The sequence below is a fragment of the Myxine glutinosa genome, chromosome 2 (genome assembly GCF_964187855.1).
Source record: "Myxine glutinosa chromosome 2, kmMyxGlut1.1, whole genome shotgun sequence".
Taxonomy (NCBI): Eukaryota; Metazoa; Chordata; class Myxini; order Myxiniformes; family Myxinidae; genus Myxine; species Myxine glutinosa.
This window is the reverse complement of record NC_136262.1, coordinates 214451349-214468223: the sequence shown is the minus strand read 5'-3', so window position 1 is coordinate 214468223 and position 16875 is coordinate 214451349. Positions and strand designations below refer to the sequence as shown.

Below are 16875 nucleotides of genomic sequence, written 5' to 3'. Positions count from 1 at the left end.
CACCATCCAGCTAATCGTACACCGTGGCACATATGGTGGTGGTGCAGTTTTCTCTGCCGGTTTGTTCAACCATGTAGTTCGTCATCAATCTCTTCACTTGTGACATCTGTCAGCTTGGAATCTCCCCGATTGCTGTTGTTAGTCAGGTGTGCACCCTTAGGCCACCACGAGTGGCCAAACTATTTGGCATAAAAGGCATTCATTGGCCTGGCACTGGGGGGAAGGGTTGGGGAGGCATGCGGGCTGTGTTCATGGTAGCATCTCACCATGGCTCCGAGCACCTGCTGTCGACTTGCGTGGCCTTTTTTCATGCAGAACACAGAGCATGGCGTTCTCGGCCACGAGCTGCCCGTAATTGTACGCTCCGGCCTATTTCCATAATTTTCCACATCATTCCCTTTCACACCTGGATTTATCAGCAAGCTTTCACAGTCACCTTCACACGATGTCACGGCTTGACAGGGTCAATGAGCTCAACCAGCCACCGGAAGCCCAAAGCGAACTGTGAAGTGCACAGCGTTAGCGAGTTCACCTTTTGAGGATATCGAAGAGGGAGCGCTGATGAGACGAGCACACACATTCAGGTCACTGTTGGGATCGGTGAAGTTGGCTGTGTCTGAAGAATTCTGCACGTTCCAGCGGTTCGTTCCGGAGGGGTCGGGGGAAAACGTCACTGCAGCCCAATAATTATTAGCACCTCTAACATATGAGATGCTGACATCATAAACCTGGAGGGCCTGCAGCTTGGAAAACCTGCTCCTGAAATTTTAAAAACCTGTTGATTGTCGGAATGATTTTGGGATCCAGTATGATCGAGTCTTTGCTTCGTATTTTAGAATGGCATGTTTGTTTTGAATTCAATCCATCAACCGATGGTTTATTAGTTGCTTTCACTATGAGGGAAGGAAAACACTTTTAACATTCTCCTTTATTTTAACAATGATCTGCTATGGCTCATTATGGAGTGTGCACAAGCGTGTTTCACATGCAGGCCCCACATAATAGTAGATGTCGGTGCCCTTTAACTTTAATTGCAAGGGTATTTACAATCTACACCGGATATGCGGTTGGGGTGTGTACACTATTTGAACCCGAGGTTCCTTGCACCGTGAGCCATGGGTGCAGATGGGAGCATCAAACAGACCAACCCAATTAGAACGTGGACGTTTAAACTACCTATAATGCATTTGGTACAGACACAGACTGGTGCCACACCAAGGTACCATTTAAAATGGCAAGGTTTCGTGCTTTTTCATTTGCATGGGTTTCGGCCATTTTCCTTCTTTGTGCAATTGAAATGATGCAATCGATCACATGGTGCCTGTGCTAATATATATATATATATTTAATTTTTGACTCTGCTCTCCCCTATGCCTTTGGTAGAGGGCATTCCTCAAGTCTACTACTTCGGGCCTTGTGGAAAGTACAATGCCATGGTGTTGGAACTCCTGGGGCCGAGTCTGGAGGATCTCTTTGACCTGTGTGACCGGACGTTCTCCCTTAAGACCGTCCTCATGATTGCCATTCAGCTGGTAAGGAAATTTTGCATTTTTGACTCTCGAGGCGATTTGCTTTTAGGATTCAATCTCTGCCGGTTTGAGTGACGCCGCCGGTGTCGCGTTGATGGATACTGTCTGTATATGTGCACGGTCTCAGCTCTTTGAAAAGAATGTTCATGAGATTTATTTTTGGTGTTTATTCATGTCAAAACAGTGATGCTCTCGTTTCATATTTCACTTGTTGCAACACACTAAACTAATGGCTGACAGACTGCAGGGATGTCCTTCCTATGTACTGTTCTGCAGAAAAAAAGCAACAGTTGAACTTTTATTTTGTACCTCCGCAGCCATAGGTCTTGTGTTTTCAGGTTTTTCGTTTGGCTGTGCATCCGTCTGTCCGTGCGTGCATAGCATATTTTTGTTACCGCAATACCTTGTGAAGCACTGATGGATTACGATCAAACTTGGCACAAATGTGGACTGAAATACAAAGATGAATGTTAACAGATGCATTTTGGGGTGCAACAGATCAAAAGTCATTGCCCTTTGAGGATCATTGTGCAGACCATAACTCGAATTTGAAGCATCTGATGTTCTCTCTCTTCGACTTATCTCTTTCTCTTGTGCGTGCTCTCTCATGTGACATTTAATTACCTCCGCCACTGAAGGTGGTCAAAGGTTATATTTTTACCATTGTCTGTTTTTTTGTTATTTGCTAAATCGAAGATTCGCAAGTTTATTGGTTGGTCTAGTCTATTATTCTATGTCTGTTTGTTTGTCTGCTTGTATGTATGTCAATCGCTTTCAGGTCACAATTTTACTTCAATCTTCACAAAATGTAACCACCTTGTAGAGGTAGTGACAAGCTTGACACCTATTGCTTTTGAGAGGAAAAGGTCAAAGTCACATCAATTTCCATCTGATTTACTTGATGTGTGTATATCTACCATACAAAACACAGTCATTTTGTGTGTTTGTGCAAATGTCTGTCCCCCTTCATAAGGGTAGGTTTTAAAGGTAAATCTTTTAACGCTGTGTGTTCACTACGCTCTATTTTTGAGGATAAAACAAACTCGGAAAAACGTTTTCCATAAGAGTATAGTTGTCCCTTCTATTGGAATTGTAGACTGTGGCTTGCAAAGCAAGCCTCAATGGCGGTGTGCAGAAGCGTAAAAAAAATAAAAAATAAAATTAAATAAATACAGAAGATATAAGCACACCTGACACGAGGCCGAGGCTTCAGGCTTTGGTATGCTCACAAGACTGCACCGTCGAATAAACTGTTCCAACCCGTCATTTTCACAGGCTTTTACAAATATATATATATATATATATATATGTAAAATACATAATATATTGTTGCGGTTTTTAGAACCTTCACATGTAAATTTAGTAGTAAATTCCCTAATAAATAACTCCTGTGTACATTTCCCCTTAATTGGCTGTTAATGAAAGATTGCACCTTAGTTAGTCCATGTACAACACGTAGGACACCATAGGACCTCTCAATAGTTATGTCATTAGTATGTGTTTCAGGTAAGGCTGTGTTTCCAATAGTCGACTCTACGTTGCATCAATCAAATGAGATAGATCCCTTTCAATATCCCCAATGGCCTCCTAAAAAGTGCCAGTAAGTTGCATGGGGCTGTGTTTACTGGCTCCACATCGCGCCAAAACTCCATTGCCCACGAGGCCAGGATCGGAGAAGAAGGGTGTGGCCCCACCTCGTCATCAAAGGTGGAGCCAGGGAGCCCTCGTCATCAAAGGTGGAGTCAGCCAGCTTTACCAACCAACCAGGGCTCGGTGAGCATGGCTTGAGAGGGCGTGGCAAGAAAGATCTGGCAAGTTCGAGAAAGTTCCATGGGGGTGGATATAAAATTCTTGGCGCGAGGCCCCCAGGCAGATGAGCTAGGAGAGGCGGCAGATGAGCTTCAGAGGCGGATGACCAAGGAGCACCGAAAGACGCATAAGAAGGCAGGAGAGACCAAGCTGCGTAAAGCCCGGAGACGCTGCTTCGAGCAGCCCTGCCGCGTGAAGCTCTGACGCGCTGCTGCGAGCAGCCCGGCCGTGAGAACCCGAGTGCGGTGAGTCGGCGGCCGCTCGCTTCCAACCCTGCCGTTCTGCACGGACCCTTCTCATCCTTCATCCATTCATTCCTGCCTGCAATTCCCTATTCGTGTGAGTCTGTTTGTATTGTCCTGTTGGTATAAGTACGCCTGTTTAAGCATTGCACTGTCTTCTTTTCCTGTATATTAATTTTATTTCTTCTCTTCCTCTGGTTTTTGTATAGTTAATAATAAATACCTGTTCCTCCTTACTTTGGTTTCATTCTCGTCCGATCGTCTTCGTGTTTTCCCCATTGAATATCTGTGGCACGATTTCGGCAGAACTGCTTTATAATCGGGTTTAGTCCATTGCTCACGGCTCGGATTCCGGATTGCTAAACCGCTCGGCAAATACCATCTTGTCCGGGATTCGAGCGGTACTTGTCTCCCTGTTTTGCGGAGGGATTGATAAAGGTATTCGGGCTAATACCTGGACCAATAACCCTGATCAATCCCACCCCGCAAAAGAGCGTTACAAGTACCAGGACCGGTCGGACGGCCAGCTTAAAAAGACGAGGGGATTAAACCCCCCTCTGTAAGGGGAGTGCCGTCCCCCGGATCCGTAACAATTATCCCACTCCTGACACCAATATGTCATTAGGGAATGTGACGAGTATTGTCTTTGTTGGTATTCGCAGGACCAATACAAAGGTGGGATTAATTTATTGAGAAATATATTGACCAATGAAAACCAACGATCAAAAGTTAAGTTGTGCGTCGAAGCTTGGATGCCTCGAGAGAAAATGGAGGACAAAAAGGCAGCCAGTTTCATATCAGAGGACAGAGGATAGATGCCAAAGAAGCAGAAAACCTGACTGTCCTCCATAAAATCAAACGAATGGCCACCCCATTCATGATGCACACGTTTATTGGTGACTGAGAGGAAACTCGACCGCTCGTGGAAAACAAGAGTTCACTGTTGTCCGAATATCCACCTCATATGTGGATAGCACACATTTGTTTTATTGCACATTTTCTCTTGTACACGTGCCACAGTGCAAGTAGTTTACCAACCCCTACTGCAGACCTAGGGGATTATTAGCTGAGGCACAAAATCTAATTTGCCCCACTATCCCCCCCCACCATCCGCCAGGCTGCTCCCAAAGGGAGCGGGTGTCTCGAGTTACTGATATGTTCAATGGAATAACAGCACACGAACAATGTTTCATTGTTGTTCTTGTGGTTTATTCCAATGTCACTTGTTACAGAAAATATTTGTATTAAAGGTCCTGGAAAACAACTTTTTGTCTTGAAAACTCCTGGAAATATTGTCTTCCATGGCTGTAAGTACACGTATATACCCTTATATACCCTTACATACCGTTGTATACCCTCGTATGCCCTTATATACCCTTTTACAGTCTTTCTTTATATCCTTGTATACCTTTATATATCCTCATTATACCCTGTTAGATCGCTTGAAAACCTTGGACACCTTGGACACCTTTAGACACACACCACACAATCATCTATACTCTGAGTCTATAGTCTTCTTGCAATGTACAGACAATACCTTTTTTCAGGAAGTAATGTGCAATCTCCGCCCACCTGGGTGCTGGGTACTTGACAAGGTGGAACATAATTTGCATATTCGGTCACTGAATTGGTTCACCAATCAAAACCTCAAAGCATGCTGTTTATTTGAATGTCACAAGTATCGTGCTATGCATGGCATCGTTTGTCTGTCTATATGTTTGTTTGTGAGCAGGATATCTCAGAGGTTTATAAAAAAAATTGGTGGACAGGTTGGGAGTGTGCGAAGGACTAATTTATTAGATTTTGGTGAAGATACAGATCTGGATGCGAGAATTTCAAAATAATTTTAAGTGATTCTTCATTTTCACCATTAAGAAGATTGGGCATAAAATGATATGAAACATGCTATTTCAAAACGTTGTGGACGGATGATGACAAAACCAGGTAGATGAGTTGGATGGGCGACAAGAACAAGCCAATTAGATTTTGGTTCAGATCCGGCCTATCGGTGGGCTACAGAACATAAACTGTTCAGCCTGGCGGAGGTATGTGCTCTACTGAGTGCCCTTCTAGTTTTTCATGTGACCTTTAACTGAGATAAAACCCAACAGTGGGTTGACATCTCACATGTGTCGAGGCATGTTCATCTATATTTCTAGTTTTCAATTGAAATGCAGTTCCTCCTGTCATTCAAGCAGTGAATACGTAGAGAAGTAAGGGTGGAATTCTCGAAACGGAATGAGTTTGTCGTTGTGCACTGTTTTAGCGCCATTGCTAACAGTTTGCATTTATTGGGCAGGTTATTCTTGTTTGTCTGGTTCATAAATCACTAGTTAATAAACAGAGTGAAAAGTTATTTTCAGCCTACATTTCATCGCATCCCTTCCCAAACGCTACCCTGCCATAACTATTGACTTCTTACCCTTTGCCATTATTTTCACATCCCTAATTATTATAAATTTTATGTTCTACCTCTTCTTGCATTTAACTTGAATCACTACTTCCTGTTGGCCCATGGTCTTTTTTTATTTATATATTTTTTATTTCTAATTCTGTGTACTTAAGGCTTTTTTGCTTTGTTACAAACAAAACCTGAATTTCCTGATGAATTGGCCTAAGGCTGTTTCAATCAGCCTCGTCAAACGTACGATTTTTTTTTTGCCATTTTGGAAGACCTCACTAACTTGGTGAAAACGCAATAGTTTTATCATTTATACTTGCACCTGCATGCACCCTTTAGATCTGGGGATGGTGTTGTGGGACGGAGGGTAAAAACCATACTATCACACGACCGATGTTAAACTTGCGAAAATCCACGTGATCATTTCACACTGCCCCTTGTGGGTGGTGGTCCTTGGGTTATGCCCTATGGACAAGTCTACATGCACCCGATGCCATGATTTGGCTAGTAGTGGCACCTGAGTGGAGTATGCCATTTGGACACGGAGTGGGATAGTTGTTACGCTTGTCTTCCCTCGGGCTTTAACTATCCTGCGATGTAGCAGTCAGCATCTCAAGGTGATGACGGGATTTGTCACAATAGTCAATGAGTTTTGTTTGGTACTTTCTTGGTGAGGTAATGGTTTCAAGCTTTCTGTTGACTTGTAAAAGCAAGATGGCTGGATTTATATTAAATTTAGTTGTCATAAGCTTCCACGCAAAAGTATATTTATAATAGTGTGTGTGTGTGTGTGTGTGTGTGTGTGTGTGTGTGTGTGTGTGTGTGTGTGTGTGTGTGTCCGTGTGTGTCCGTCTGTCCGTGTGTGTCGGTCTGTCCGTCCGTCCGTCTGCCCGTCCTCATCCTCCATAACTCCAAAACAATGAAACCTAGCGTCCCCAAACTTTGCATGCACTGCATCATTCTCGATCTCCAAGTGAGTGCATGAATGAATTCTGGGTGTTTGGGTGTGTTAAAACCCCCTTTTCGAAGATTATTAACGAGGTGCTCATAGCAAAAAATCATAAAAAGCTTTACCAAAATGGCGGTCCACCATCTTGCTCAGCCCCCTGAGACTTCGCTCGGCTCTTAAGCCGCCATTTTCTTTCGGTCGATTGAAATTGCTCACTCACTAACAGGGAGCATGAGATGGATTTAGACTGTCGTGATACAGGCTTCCTGTGTCAGCCCTGTGGATACGTGTGGATACTTGGAAAGACGAGGGTGTCCGGAGAAGAATATGGTAAGTCTTACGTTTGTGAAGTTTGTAGTTTTTGATTTATTAATGTTTAAAAATATGGCCTGAAGGCCGATGGTCTTGGATAGTTGCTAGGCTGTGCCATTTTTGATGAATAAAGTTGTCTAAATGAAGGTTTTGGTTAACGTTATGCCGTGTTAGTCATTATGCTCGGATTGCTCGGGTCATACATTAACTGGCTGGGATTCCACAAGGGACAGGAAAGGGAAAGTTTACGTCATGGTAAGTGTTATTGCAGGAACTTAACCAATACACAGCTGAGAGGAGGTGGAATGGAATGGGAGGGGAGAGGAAGGGGATGTATGGTGGGGGTGAGGGGAGGGAAGGGTGGATTTGGGGTTGGAGGGAAGGGTTGCATGGAGGAGGGAAGAGGGAATGGGAGGGCAAGGAGGAAGGGGGATGGAGGTAGAAGGTGAGGGAGGAGGGGGGGGAGAGAGGAGAGGGAGGATGGGGGAGAGGAGAGAGAGTAGAGGGGAGGCGCAAGGCGAGGATGGGTGGAGCAGAAGAAGTCTTCATTACTTCCACCGCTTACCCGTGAATTCCTTCACTAACCTGACGCCTAATACCTTTTGAATGATGATGATCATCATCATCATGATAATCGTCATTTTTCCTTCAATGCTTTGAGCGGCCTCACGGGTTTATTTTAACTTTGATTTGATTTCTGTTTTCCGTTTTGGTGGTCGCGGGAGTGGTTGCACACTCGACTATAATAAATGTGGTGAAAATCCGATGACTTTTGACCAACTTACAACCTTTAATGACTTTTTAACATTCGGCATTCAGAAGCCACATCTTTCTCTCTTTTTGTCATTATTATCGTGATGGCTCCAAATGTTCTTCAAGACCTCGCAGATTCACCTTAATTCCGATTCAATTTTTGTTTTCAGTTTTCATAGCCGCTGAGGTCGCTAAAGGGCCTGGTAAAACAAATTTGGTGAGAATCGGTTCAGTTTTGACTACAGTATCGTGACATGTGGTGGGGCATCACTCTCCCCAAACAACCCCCCCCCCCCCTCTTTTCTCCCTCCGGTCTTCCCCCTTGCTCTCTCTCCCCCACCTCTTTCCACTCCCTCTCTCTCTCCCCCACCTCTTTCCCCTCTCTCTCTCCCCCACCTCTTTCCACTCCCTCTCTCTCTCCCCCACCTCTTTCCACTCCCTCTCCTTTCTTCCCTCCCCTCTTCTCTCTCCCTCCTTCCTCTCCCCATTCCTACCTCCCCATCGCCCCACCACCCCGTGAATGTCCCACCTATGTATTATGAATGCCCCATCGCCCCACCTCTCTACCCCTCTCCTATCTCTTCCTCCCCCCCCCCCCCCTTCCCCTCTTGATATTCCCATCCCAAAGTGACTCCACGCTACCCAGCAACGCCGGGTACCTTTGCTCGTACATATATATTTTTGAAGGTCGTGTGTCAACATAATATATTTTGTGACCAAGTACAGCCAGCTGGCATAGCAACAGGGGTTGGAAGCGGTGCGGGGGAGGGGTGCTAGTGTGGGGTCGGGTGAATCTAAACGTACATGTCATGCCTTTGTGTGTTTTTTTTTTTAAATTCTGCCTGGTGCCATCTGGTACCGTGAAGCATTCCATTTTCTCTTTCCTTGTCATCTTGGTTTGAACCACCCCTCCCCTCTCTTTTTATTTTTGTATTTTTCTCCATTTTTTTGGAATTTGTAACTGTCCCACTATATGCACTCTGAGTTGTAGCCTGGGCCATGTTTATTTGATAACAAGTGAGAATTTGTTGAGAACACAAGAACCAATTGCTGCTAAGTTCCAATGGGAGGAAACGCTGAACTTGTAAGATTGTGAATGAAAAGTTTTTTGTTTTTTTTATGCCTCCGCTGGCATTATTTTCAGGTTGTCCGTCCATCTGTGTGGGCGTCAGTGTTTCATGATTTTGTTACCATGATAACTTGTGAACCGCTGAAGGGATTTTTGCCAATCTTGGTACAAAGATGTATGATGCAAATATGAACCGGTTCAATTTTCGGGTCAAAGGTCATGTGACCTTTAGCTGAAAATATCAGATTCCCGTTACCACAATAACTTCTGAACCTCTCAAGGGATTTTGACTAAACTTGGCACAACTATGGACTTTAATACATAGATGAACTGATTAGATATTGGGTTCAAAAGGTCAAACGCCGAAGGTCAACTTTTCTTTAATTGAAAATTCGTGTTACTGCAATAACTTATGAACCATTCAAGATATTTCAACCATACCTGACACATGTATGGATTGTAAATCATGAAAATGAACTGATTCGATTTTGGATTGAACAGGTCGAAGGGCATGTGCCATTTGAAAATCATTTTTTCAGACCCTAACTCAAGATAGGAGCATCTGATGTTTTATTGTACTTATCTGTCTGTCCTTTCACTCTGGCTTCTCTCGTTCTATCTCAAGGGACCTTAAATTTCTCAAATGACCTTTAATTGAGATCAAACGTAGCAGTGGATTTACAGCTAACATGTAATGTGCGTGGAGGCAACTATTGACGCATTCTTGGGAAATTCTACAATACATTAGTGTAGTTTGATGTGAATTGCAAGCACATTTTTAGACATTAGACATGTAGGAAATGAGCTTTGAATCCGGGCTCACAGCATTGTTAAAGCTACAGACAACACGACAGCATCTAGTCTGGTTGCGATACCCCTAACCTGCTATAAACTGTCAGATTGGTGCTTTGTTGGTAGGGTGTTGCATTGCAAAGGCCACCATCCCTTGGATGGACATTAAGCTGCCTATCCTGTCTGTTAGCATAAGATGGTGAATGGTAGTGATCCCATGGGGAAAGTGTCTTTCGGTAGGCAAAGTAGGCAAGTGGTCACGGGCATCTTCAATTGCAAGTTTGTACCAAAGTCTGATTCAGTCAAACGTCCGGCCTGCCCAGCTAGTTCATGGAAGACTTGTGTTAACAAAAAAAAAACAAAAAAAAAAACTTTACCTTGGTCAACCCCACACGCTGTGGTTAATTGAGGGCACTAAAGAGGTCTTCATCACAGCATCATGAATGCACTTGTAATGGAAACGTCAATGGGAGTGGGTTCACACCATCATGAGCCATCCGTTCATATGGGAACGCTGAACTGGTACAAGAGAGTTAAATCCTTTCCTACCGCAAAACTCATTATTTTGACTTAGCCATAATTTGAAAGCTTTGGGTCAAGACATCATGATGGTTACTGGCGTCATCCTATCGTGGCCATATGAGAAGGCCTGAAGACTTGAAAATAGGCTTCCATCTTTGTTGCTTTCTCACATATGTTGAATGTCATTCGTTTGCAAGTTTGTATTTCCATGTTTTAAATATATAAATAAATGGCAAGGTTCAAAAGGTATGGGATGACTATTCAATGTGAAAAGTAAAAAAGACCTTTAAAAAAAACTATTATTCGTTATTATTTTCCTCCTCCCACATCCTTCCCTCTTGTCATTTGACGTCACTTTGCCATCATGTAACTGAACGTTTATACCGTGCACCCCCAGGTCACACGCATGGAATACGTACACTCACGAAGCCTGATCTACCGTGACGTGAAACCCGAGAACTTCCTGCTGGGCCGGCAGGGTGCTAGCAAACAGAATGCCATTAACATAATCGACTTTGGCCTAGCCAAGGAATACATCGACCCCGAGACGAAGAAGCACATTCCTTACCGGGAACATAAGAGCCTTACAGGGACTGCTCGCTACATGAGTATCAACACCCACCTCGGGAAAGGTGTGTTGCAAGAAGTGTCTGAGTGGATTTACTTTTGTGTTTGGGGTTTGAGGAGGGTGAGATTTCCAAAATATTGTTTGAAATAAGTTTGTCTGATCAAATTCTCTACTTAGCAATAGCTTGCTATTTATTCATTCATTCATTCATTTATTGTCATCGACTGTGCCACTGACAACAGGCCCTGTCTTATCAGCAATTTTGATCCATGCGGTTGGTGGGTATTTGGTCCGATTTATCTGATAATGCACGTTTTTTAATGGAACTTCCCAGTCGGTGTTTTGGAATTTATTTTTGTTATGACAAAAGAGGATGAGGGGATGACACCAGAACAATCCTGCCCCCTTATCTTTACCAGTCAGACCATAATGTTGAGTAACCTGCTTTTAAGCGCTCCTGTTCGTTTTGCATCCGTTCCCTTTTTGACCTCTCATCAGACTGGCAGGCACAGCTGCCACTCAACGGCAATAATCTGCTCTGGCAAAGGAGCCTTTGTGAATTTGAGTGCGGATCTAAATGTGACATTTGTGTGGGCAGCAGATATTTTACTTTGTTTTTGATTCCAAAAATAACTCTATGCGAGTCCACAACACTGTGCAGCACGTCTCCCTACCGGGAATACTCGTGTCTGTTGCGATTTGGATATTGAATGGAGCCGCTTGTTCATACACTGGGGGAGATCGTGGCCAGAACTGTTAAGGCCCTACACTAATCTGGCCTCAGGATTGTGGGTTGTGGGTGGAGGGGTGCAAACCAGGGGGATTGAAAAATTTATTGAATTAAATGAAGATCTCGGCGGCGTTTCCTTCCTTTTTGGATCCAGTAAAGTATTGTTTGAATTTTGGGTGCAGCCTGTGGCTGCTGGTTGCATCATTGCTGCGAGCACTGCATCATCATGCAGTTTCCCTTGTTTCCAGTAAGCCAGTGTTTATTTTGCTAATTTCGGAAGGATGACAGGCTTCGTCAACCCACCTGGTATTATTTAACGGCACGACAGGGGCTCAAGCTCAAGACCATAGGATCTTAAGGCAGCCACCTTAACCCATAGAGTGCTAGATTTACTGTTTAGTAACCCAGAAATGCTTTTTGTTATCAGCTTTTCTCCACCAATTCGTAGCAAGCTTTCATTAGTTACCCCAGGTATTCTACATTGTAAGAAAAGTCACGATTTGTTCTTTGGGTTGACTTCAGTTTCAACTCCTTTGCATACAAATAGTGGTGAGAACACGCCCATATATTGACCATATTTGGTAGGGCCACGATCGTGGCCGGTCTACCTGTGCGTGTCAGCCATGATCGTGGCCGATCGACCTGTGCTTGTTGGCCACGATCGTGGCTCGACGCACTTTTTGGGTTAACCGTTGAGCAAACACCTGGCTGGTAAATCAGTTGTAAGGAACATAAAAGGCTGAGAAGCAAACGCGTTCGGTGCAAATTGAGTCGGTTCACCACGGTGCATTTTGTAGGCACTCTTTCGAGGTGATGACGTGTGTTGTATCCATCCGGCCTGGAAGCTCGCTGTCGACAGCTGTCTCTTTTGACAGTCTGTGTGAGCCTGTTTTTTATATTGTTTTTGTACCTCACAAAGCCTTTATTCTAAAGGGACTTCCACTTTAACTTGTGCTTGCTATGGTGGTGTGTTTTTAAAGAATGTTTGCCTGGCTTAGGAAGCTACTTTTAATGACATCTCTCCACTTCGGGGTTTGTTTGTTTTCTTTGATTAATGGTTTTAAATCCCAGTGTGTACCCTGGATAAGAATAGGTACGCCGTATCCCTGCGTGTCGTAGGAGGCGACTAAGAGGGTTGGCGTCAGGCCTCAAAAAGCCTCAAAAACATTGCCTCAAAAAGAGAACCATGACAATTACAACTACATGTGGGCAGGGTACAGCCCGAAGTGGAGATCGGTTTCTGAGGTTTGGGACATGGAATGTAGGGACAATGACAGGGAGATCAGGAGAAGTGGTGGAAGTATTGATCAGAAGAAGAGTGGACATATGTTGTGTGCAAGAGACGAGATGGAAGGGAAGTGGTGTGAGAATGGTGATGGGTAGGCAGGGACAGAAATACAAGTTTGTGTGGCAAGGGTGCCCGGAGGGCGTGAATGGTGTTGGTGTCCTGTTTTCTGAGGAGTTTGTAGACAGTGTGGTGAGTGTGACTAGAGTGAGTGATAGGTTGATGATGGTGAAAATGATGATTGGAAAGCTCTTGGTGAACGTCATCTCGGGATATGCTCCGCAGGTTGGTCGGAGCGATGAAGAGAAGGACAAGTTCTGGTGTGCGATAGAGAAGCTGATGGAAAACGTGAAAGATGAGGAAGTTGTTGTGGAAGGAGGAGACCTAAATGGACATGTGGGAAGGAGTATGGATGGTTTTGACGGAGTTCATGGGGGTTACGGATATGGCGTGAGAAATGGAGAAGGTGAAAGGATTTTGGAGTTTGCTGATGGAGCTGACTTGTTGATTTGTAATACTCAGTTCCAGAAAGAGGATAATAAGCTTGTTACATACACGTCAGGTGGGTCGACGACAACCGTTGACTACCTGATGGTGCGTAGGCGAGATAGGGGGCACCTCCGAGACACAAAGGTGATCCCTGGGGAGGAGGCTGTTTCACAGCACCACTTGGTTGTCTGCGACGTAAGGGTGAAAGGTGCGAGGAGAGCTCGGCGGGTGAAGTACCAACCGAGAATGAAGGTGTGGAGGTTGAAAGAGGTGACAGTAAGGGAGGCATTAAAAGAGAGGCTGAGTAGGGTCGAGGATGATGTGGTTGAGCTTGAAAGTGGTTGGATGTCAATGAAAGCTAGTCTGTTGGGAGCCGTTGGTGAGGTATGTGGATGGACAAAAGGACCACCGAGGCATTCGGAAACATGGTGGTGGGATGATGAAGTTGGAAAGAGGATTGACGAGAAGAGGAAGAAGTTCAAGGAGTGGCAGAAGGCGAAGGGTACGGGAGCAGAAACAGCAGAGCATGAAAGTTATAAGGCAGCCAGGAAGGCTGCAAAGAAAGAGGTAGCAAAGGCGCAGGAGGCATGTAGGAAAATGTTCGGAGAACGCTTGGATTCGGAAGAGGGTCAGAGAGCGGTATTCAGGATTGCAAAGCAGATAGCGAAAGAGAGGTGTGATGTGATGGGGGTGAGCTGCTTGAAGGATGAAGTGGGACAAATCGTTGTCGACCCAGATGGAATTAAAGGAAGATGGAAAAGATATATGGAAATGCTGTTGAATACAGAGAATGAATGGGATGGCAACATAGAGAGTAACCCAGTTTTAGGACCGGCAGAGAAGATAACTGAGAAGGAAGTTGAGGAAGCGATAAAAGCAATGAAGGGTAGAAAAGCGGGAGGGCCGACGGGAGTTGTGGGAGATATGTTGAAGGCAGCAGGAAGTTGGGGTGTGAAGAGAATGACAGAGATCTGTAATCTGGTGGTGAAAGAAGGCCGCATTCCAGTGGATTGGGAAATGAGTACCCTCGTCCCTCTATACAAGGGGAAAGGTGACCCTCTGGAGTGTGGCTCGTACCGAGCGATAAAGTTATTGGAGCATGGAATGAAGGTATTGGAAAGGGTGTTGGAGAGGAGGATAAGGAAGAAAGTGAAGATCGACGGAATGCAGTTTGGATTTATGCCAGGAAGAGGAACGACAGACGCGCTTTTCATTGTGAGGCAGTTGCAGGAGAAGTACATGGAGAAGAGGAAGAAGTTGTTTCTTGGGTTTGTTGATCTGGAGAAAGCATTCGATCGGGTTCCACGCAAAGTATTGACATGGGCATTGAGGAAGTTAGGAGTGGAGGAATGGTTGATCAGAGTAGTGATGGCAATGTACAAAAGAGCACGCACAGCTGTAAGGACAAAGGACGGGAACAGTGGTGAGTTTGAGGTGAAGGTGGGAGTGCATCAGGGGTCGGTACTAAGTCCACTACTATTTGTAGCTGTGATGGAGGTGCTGGCTCAGAACGTAAAGGAGGGTTTACCGTGGGAGTTGTTGTATGCAGATGGTCTGGTGTTGATTGCGGAAAGTATGGATCGACTGAAGGAAAAGATGAACACGTGGAAGGAATGTATGGAGACAAAAGGTCTGAAGGTGAATATCGGAAAGACGAAGGTGATGGCAAGTGGTAAAGCATGTGGTGAGGTGGAAAGAACTGGGAAGTGGCCCTGTGCTGTGTGTAGGAAGGGTGTCGGAGTGAACTCCATTCAGTGTACAATGTGCGCTGAGTGGGTTCATCAAAAATGTAGTGGTCTGAGAGGGTCATTAACCAGTGTGGCAGCTACATTCAAATGTAAGGTGTGCACAGAGGGAGCTGCAGATGGAGGAAATGTTGAGTTGGATCTTGGAGACGGTGTGAAGCTGGAAGGTGTGAAAACATTTTGCTACCTCGGAGACATGTTGAATGGAGAAGGTGGATCAGACTCGGCAACGGTTGCTCGAGTGAGATGTGCATGGAATAAGTTTCGGGAATTGAGTGGCGTGCTGATGATGAGGGGAGTGTCGTTGAAGCTGAAGGGAAAGGTGTATGCTGCATGTGTGAGAAGTGTTATGATTTATGGGAGCGAGACATGGGTAATGAAGGTAGAGCAGCAACGAAGGTTGGAAAGGGTGGAAATGCGAATGGTTCGACGGATGTGCGGAGTATCGTTGAGAGAGAGGAAGACAAATGATGAATTGCGAAAGATGATGGGAATAGAGCCTGTGATTGATACTGTGAAGAGGAACAGGTTGAGATGGTTTGGTCATGTGTTGAGGAAGGATAAAAGTGACTGGTTGAGAAGAGTGATGGAAATGAATGTAGAAGGAAGTAGAAGACGGGGAAGACCGAGAAAGACTTGGCTAAAGATGGTGGAAGAAGAAATGCGGGCAAGGGGGTTAACAAGGAGAGATGCAGAAAATAGGGCAAAATGGAGAAGATTGTCATGGGGACCGCAAGGCTAACCCCCGCTCTCTAGCAGGGAAAATGGCCTTTTAAAATGCATGTTGTTGTGTGTTGTTGATTAATGGTTTTAAAAACTCACTGCAAAGTTTGAACAATTGTCGAAGGTTAAATGTGATGCAGTTGTGGTTTTATTTACCAAGCCTGCCACAGGAGTGAAGATTAATCCGACAGGGTTTATCTTTACCACCGAATGCTTTGCTTTACGTTGAAATGCAAACATTGTCTTGCAGAACAAAGTAGACGAGATGACCTGGAGGCACTTGGGCACATGTTCATGTACTTCCTGCGAGGAAGCTTACCATGGCAAGGGCTCAAGGTTTGTAAGGATTAACTCTGATGTACCCCCGTCCCCTCTCTCCAAACACCCCTGGTCATTCAAGCACAGTATTAAATCTTAGTTGTCAAGCGGAGTGAAAGCAATGCTGAATTTGTTTTTGGTAAAGGTGGCTCACCTTCCCTTTGAGGTGTTCATCGATTGCTGGTAAACATAACTTCCCAATTTAAGATCACAGCTCCTGAGTCCAATCCTTTCTGGTTATTCGCCATTTCACAGCAAAGACTTGCTTCCTGCATCCGCCTGCTGCGTTCTATTATCACTTCCTGGAGGCAGCTTTGCGTTCTCGACTCTCTGCTGCCTTTCTGATTTGCAAACCCACTCTGGAATTGAGCAAAAGCCCCATTCGATTTAGTTATTCAGGAACACGATGGCGGGATGCATTTCTGCCTAACGCTGTGGCCGTTCTGTAGGCATTGCTCAAAAGCCTCAGTTGCGGACTTGTTTAAGCACGTTCTTCATGGCATCATCTCTAGATGAGTGATTCCATGGCTCCCTCTATTTCTCCCTACTTTGTACAATTCCCATTTGTATATATGCTTACCCTGTGTTTTCTTTTATTAGCTTGTTTCTTTATGCTTTGGCAAGCAACTGTTGTTACCC

The 16875-nt window shown here is 44.8% G+C and overlaps 1 protein-coding gene across 1 annotated transcript in view; it reads left to right on the top strand.

Annotated features, from left to right (window-relative positions):
* Positions 1-16875, top strand: part of LOC137420872 (casein kinase I) — a 78022-nt gene that overhangs the window by 31361 nt on the left and 29786 nt on the right. Inside the window, exons 5-7 of the mRNA XM_068106331.2 lie at positions 1384-1532; positions 10776-11010; positions 16169-16254. Coding sequence (XP_067962432.2) covers positions 1384-1532; positions 10776-11010; positions 16169-16254 — 470 coding nt within the window. The remainder of the gene's footprint in view (positions 1-1383; positions 1533-10775; positions 11011-16168; positions 16255-16875) is intronic.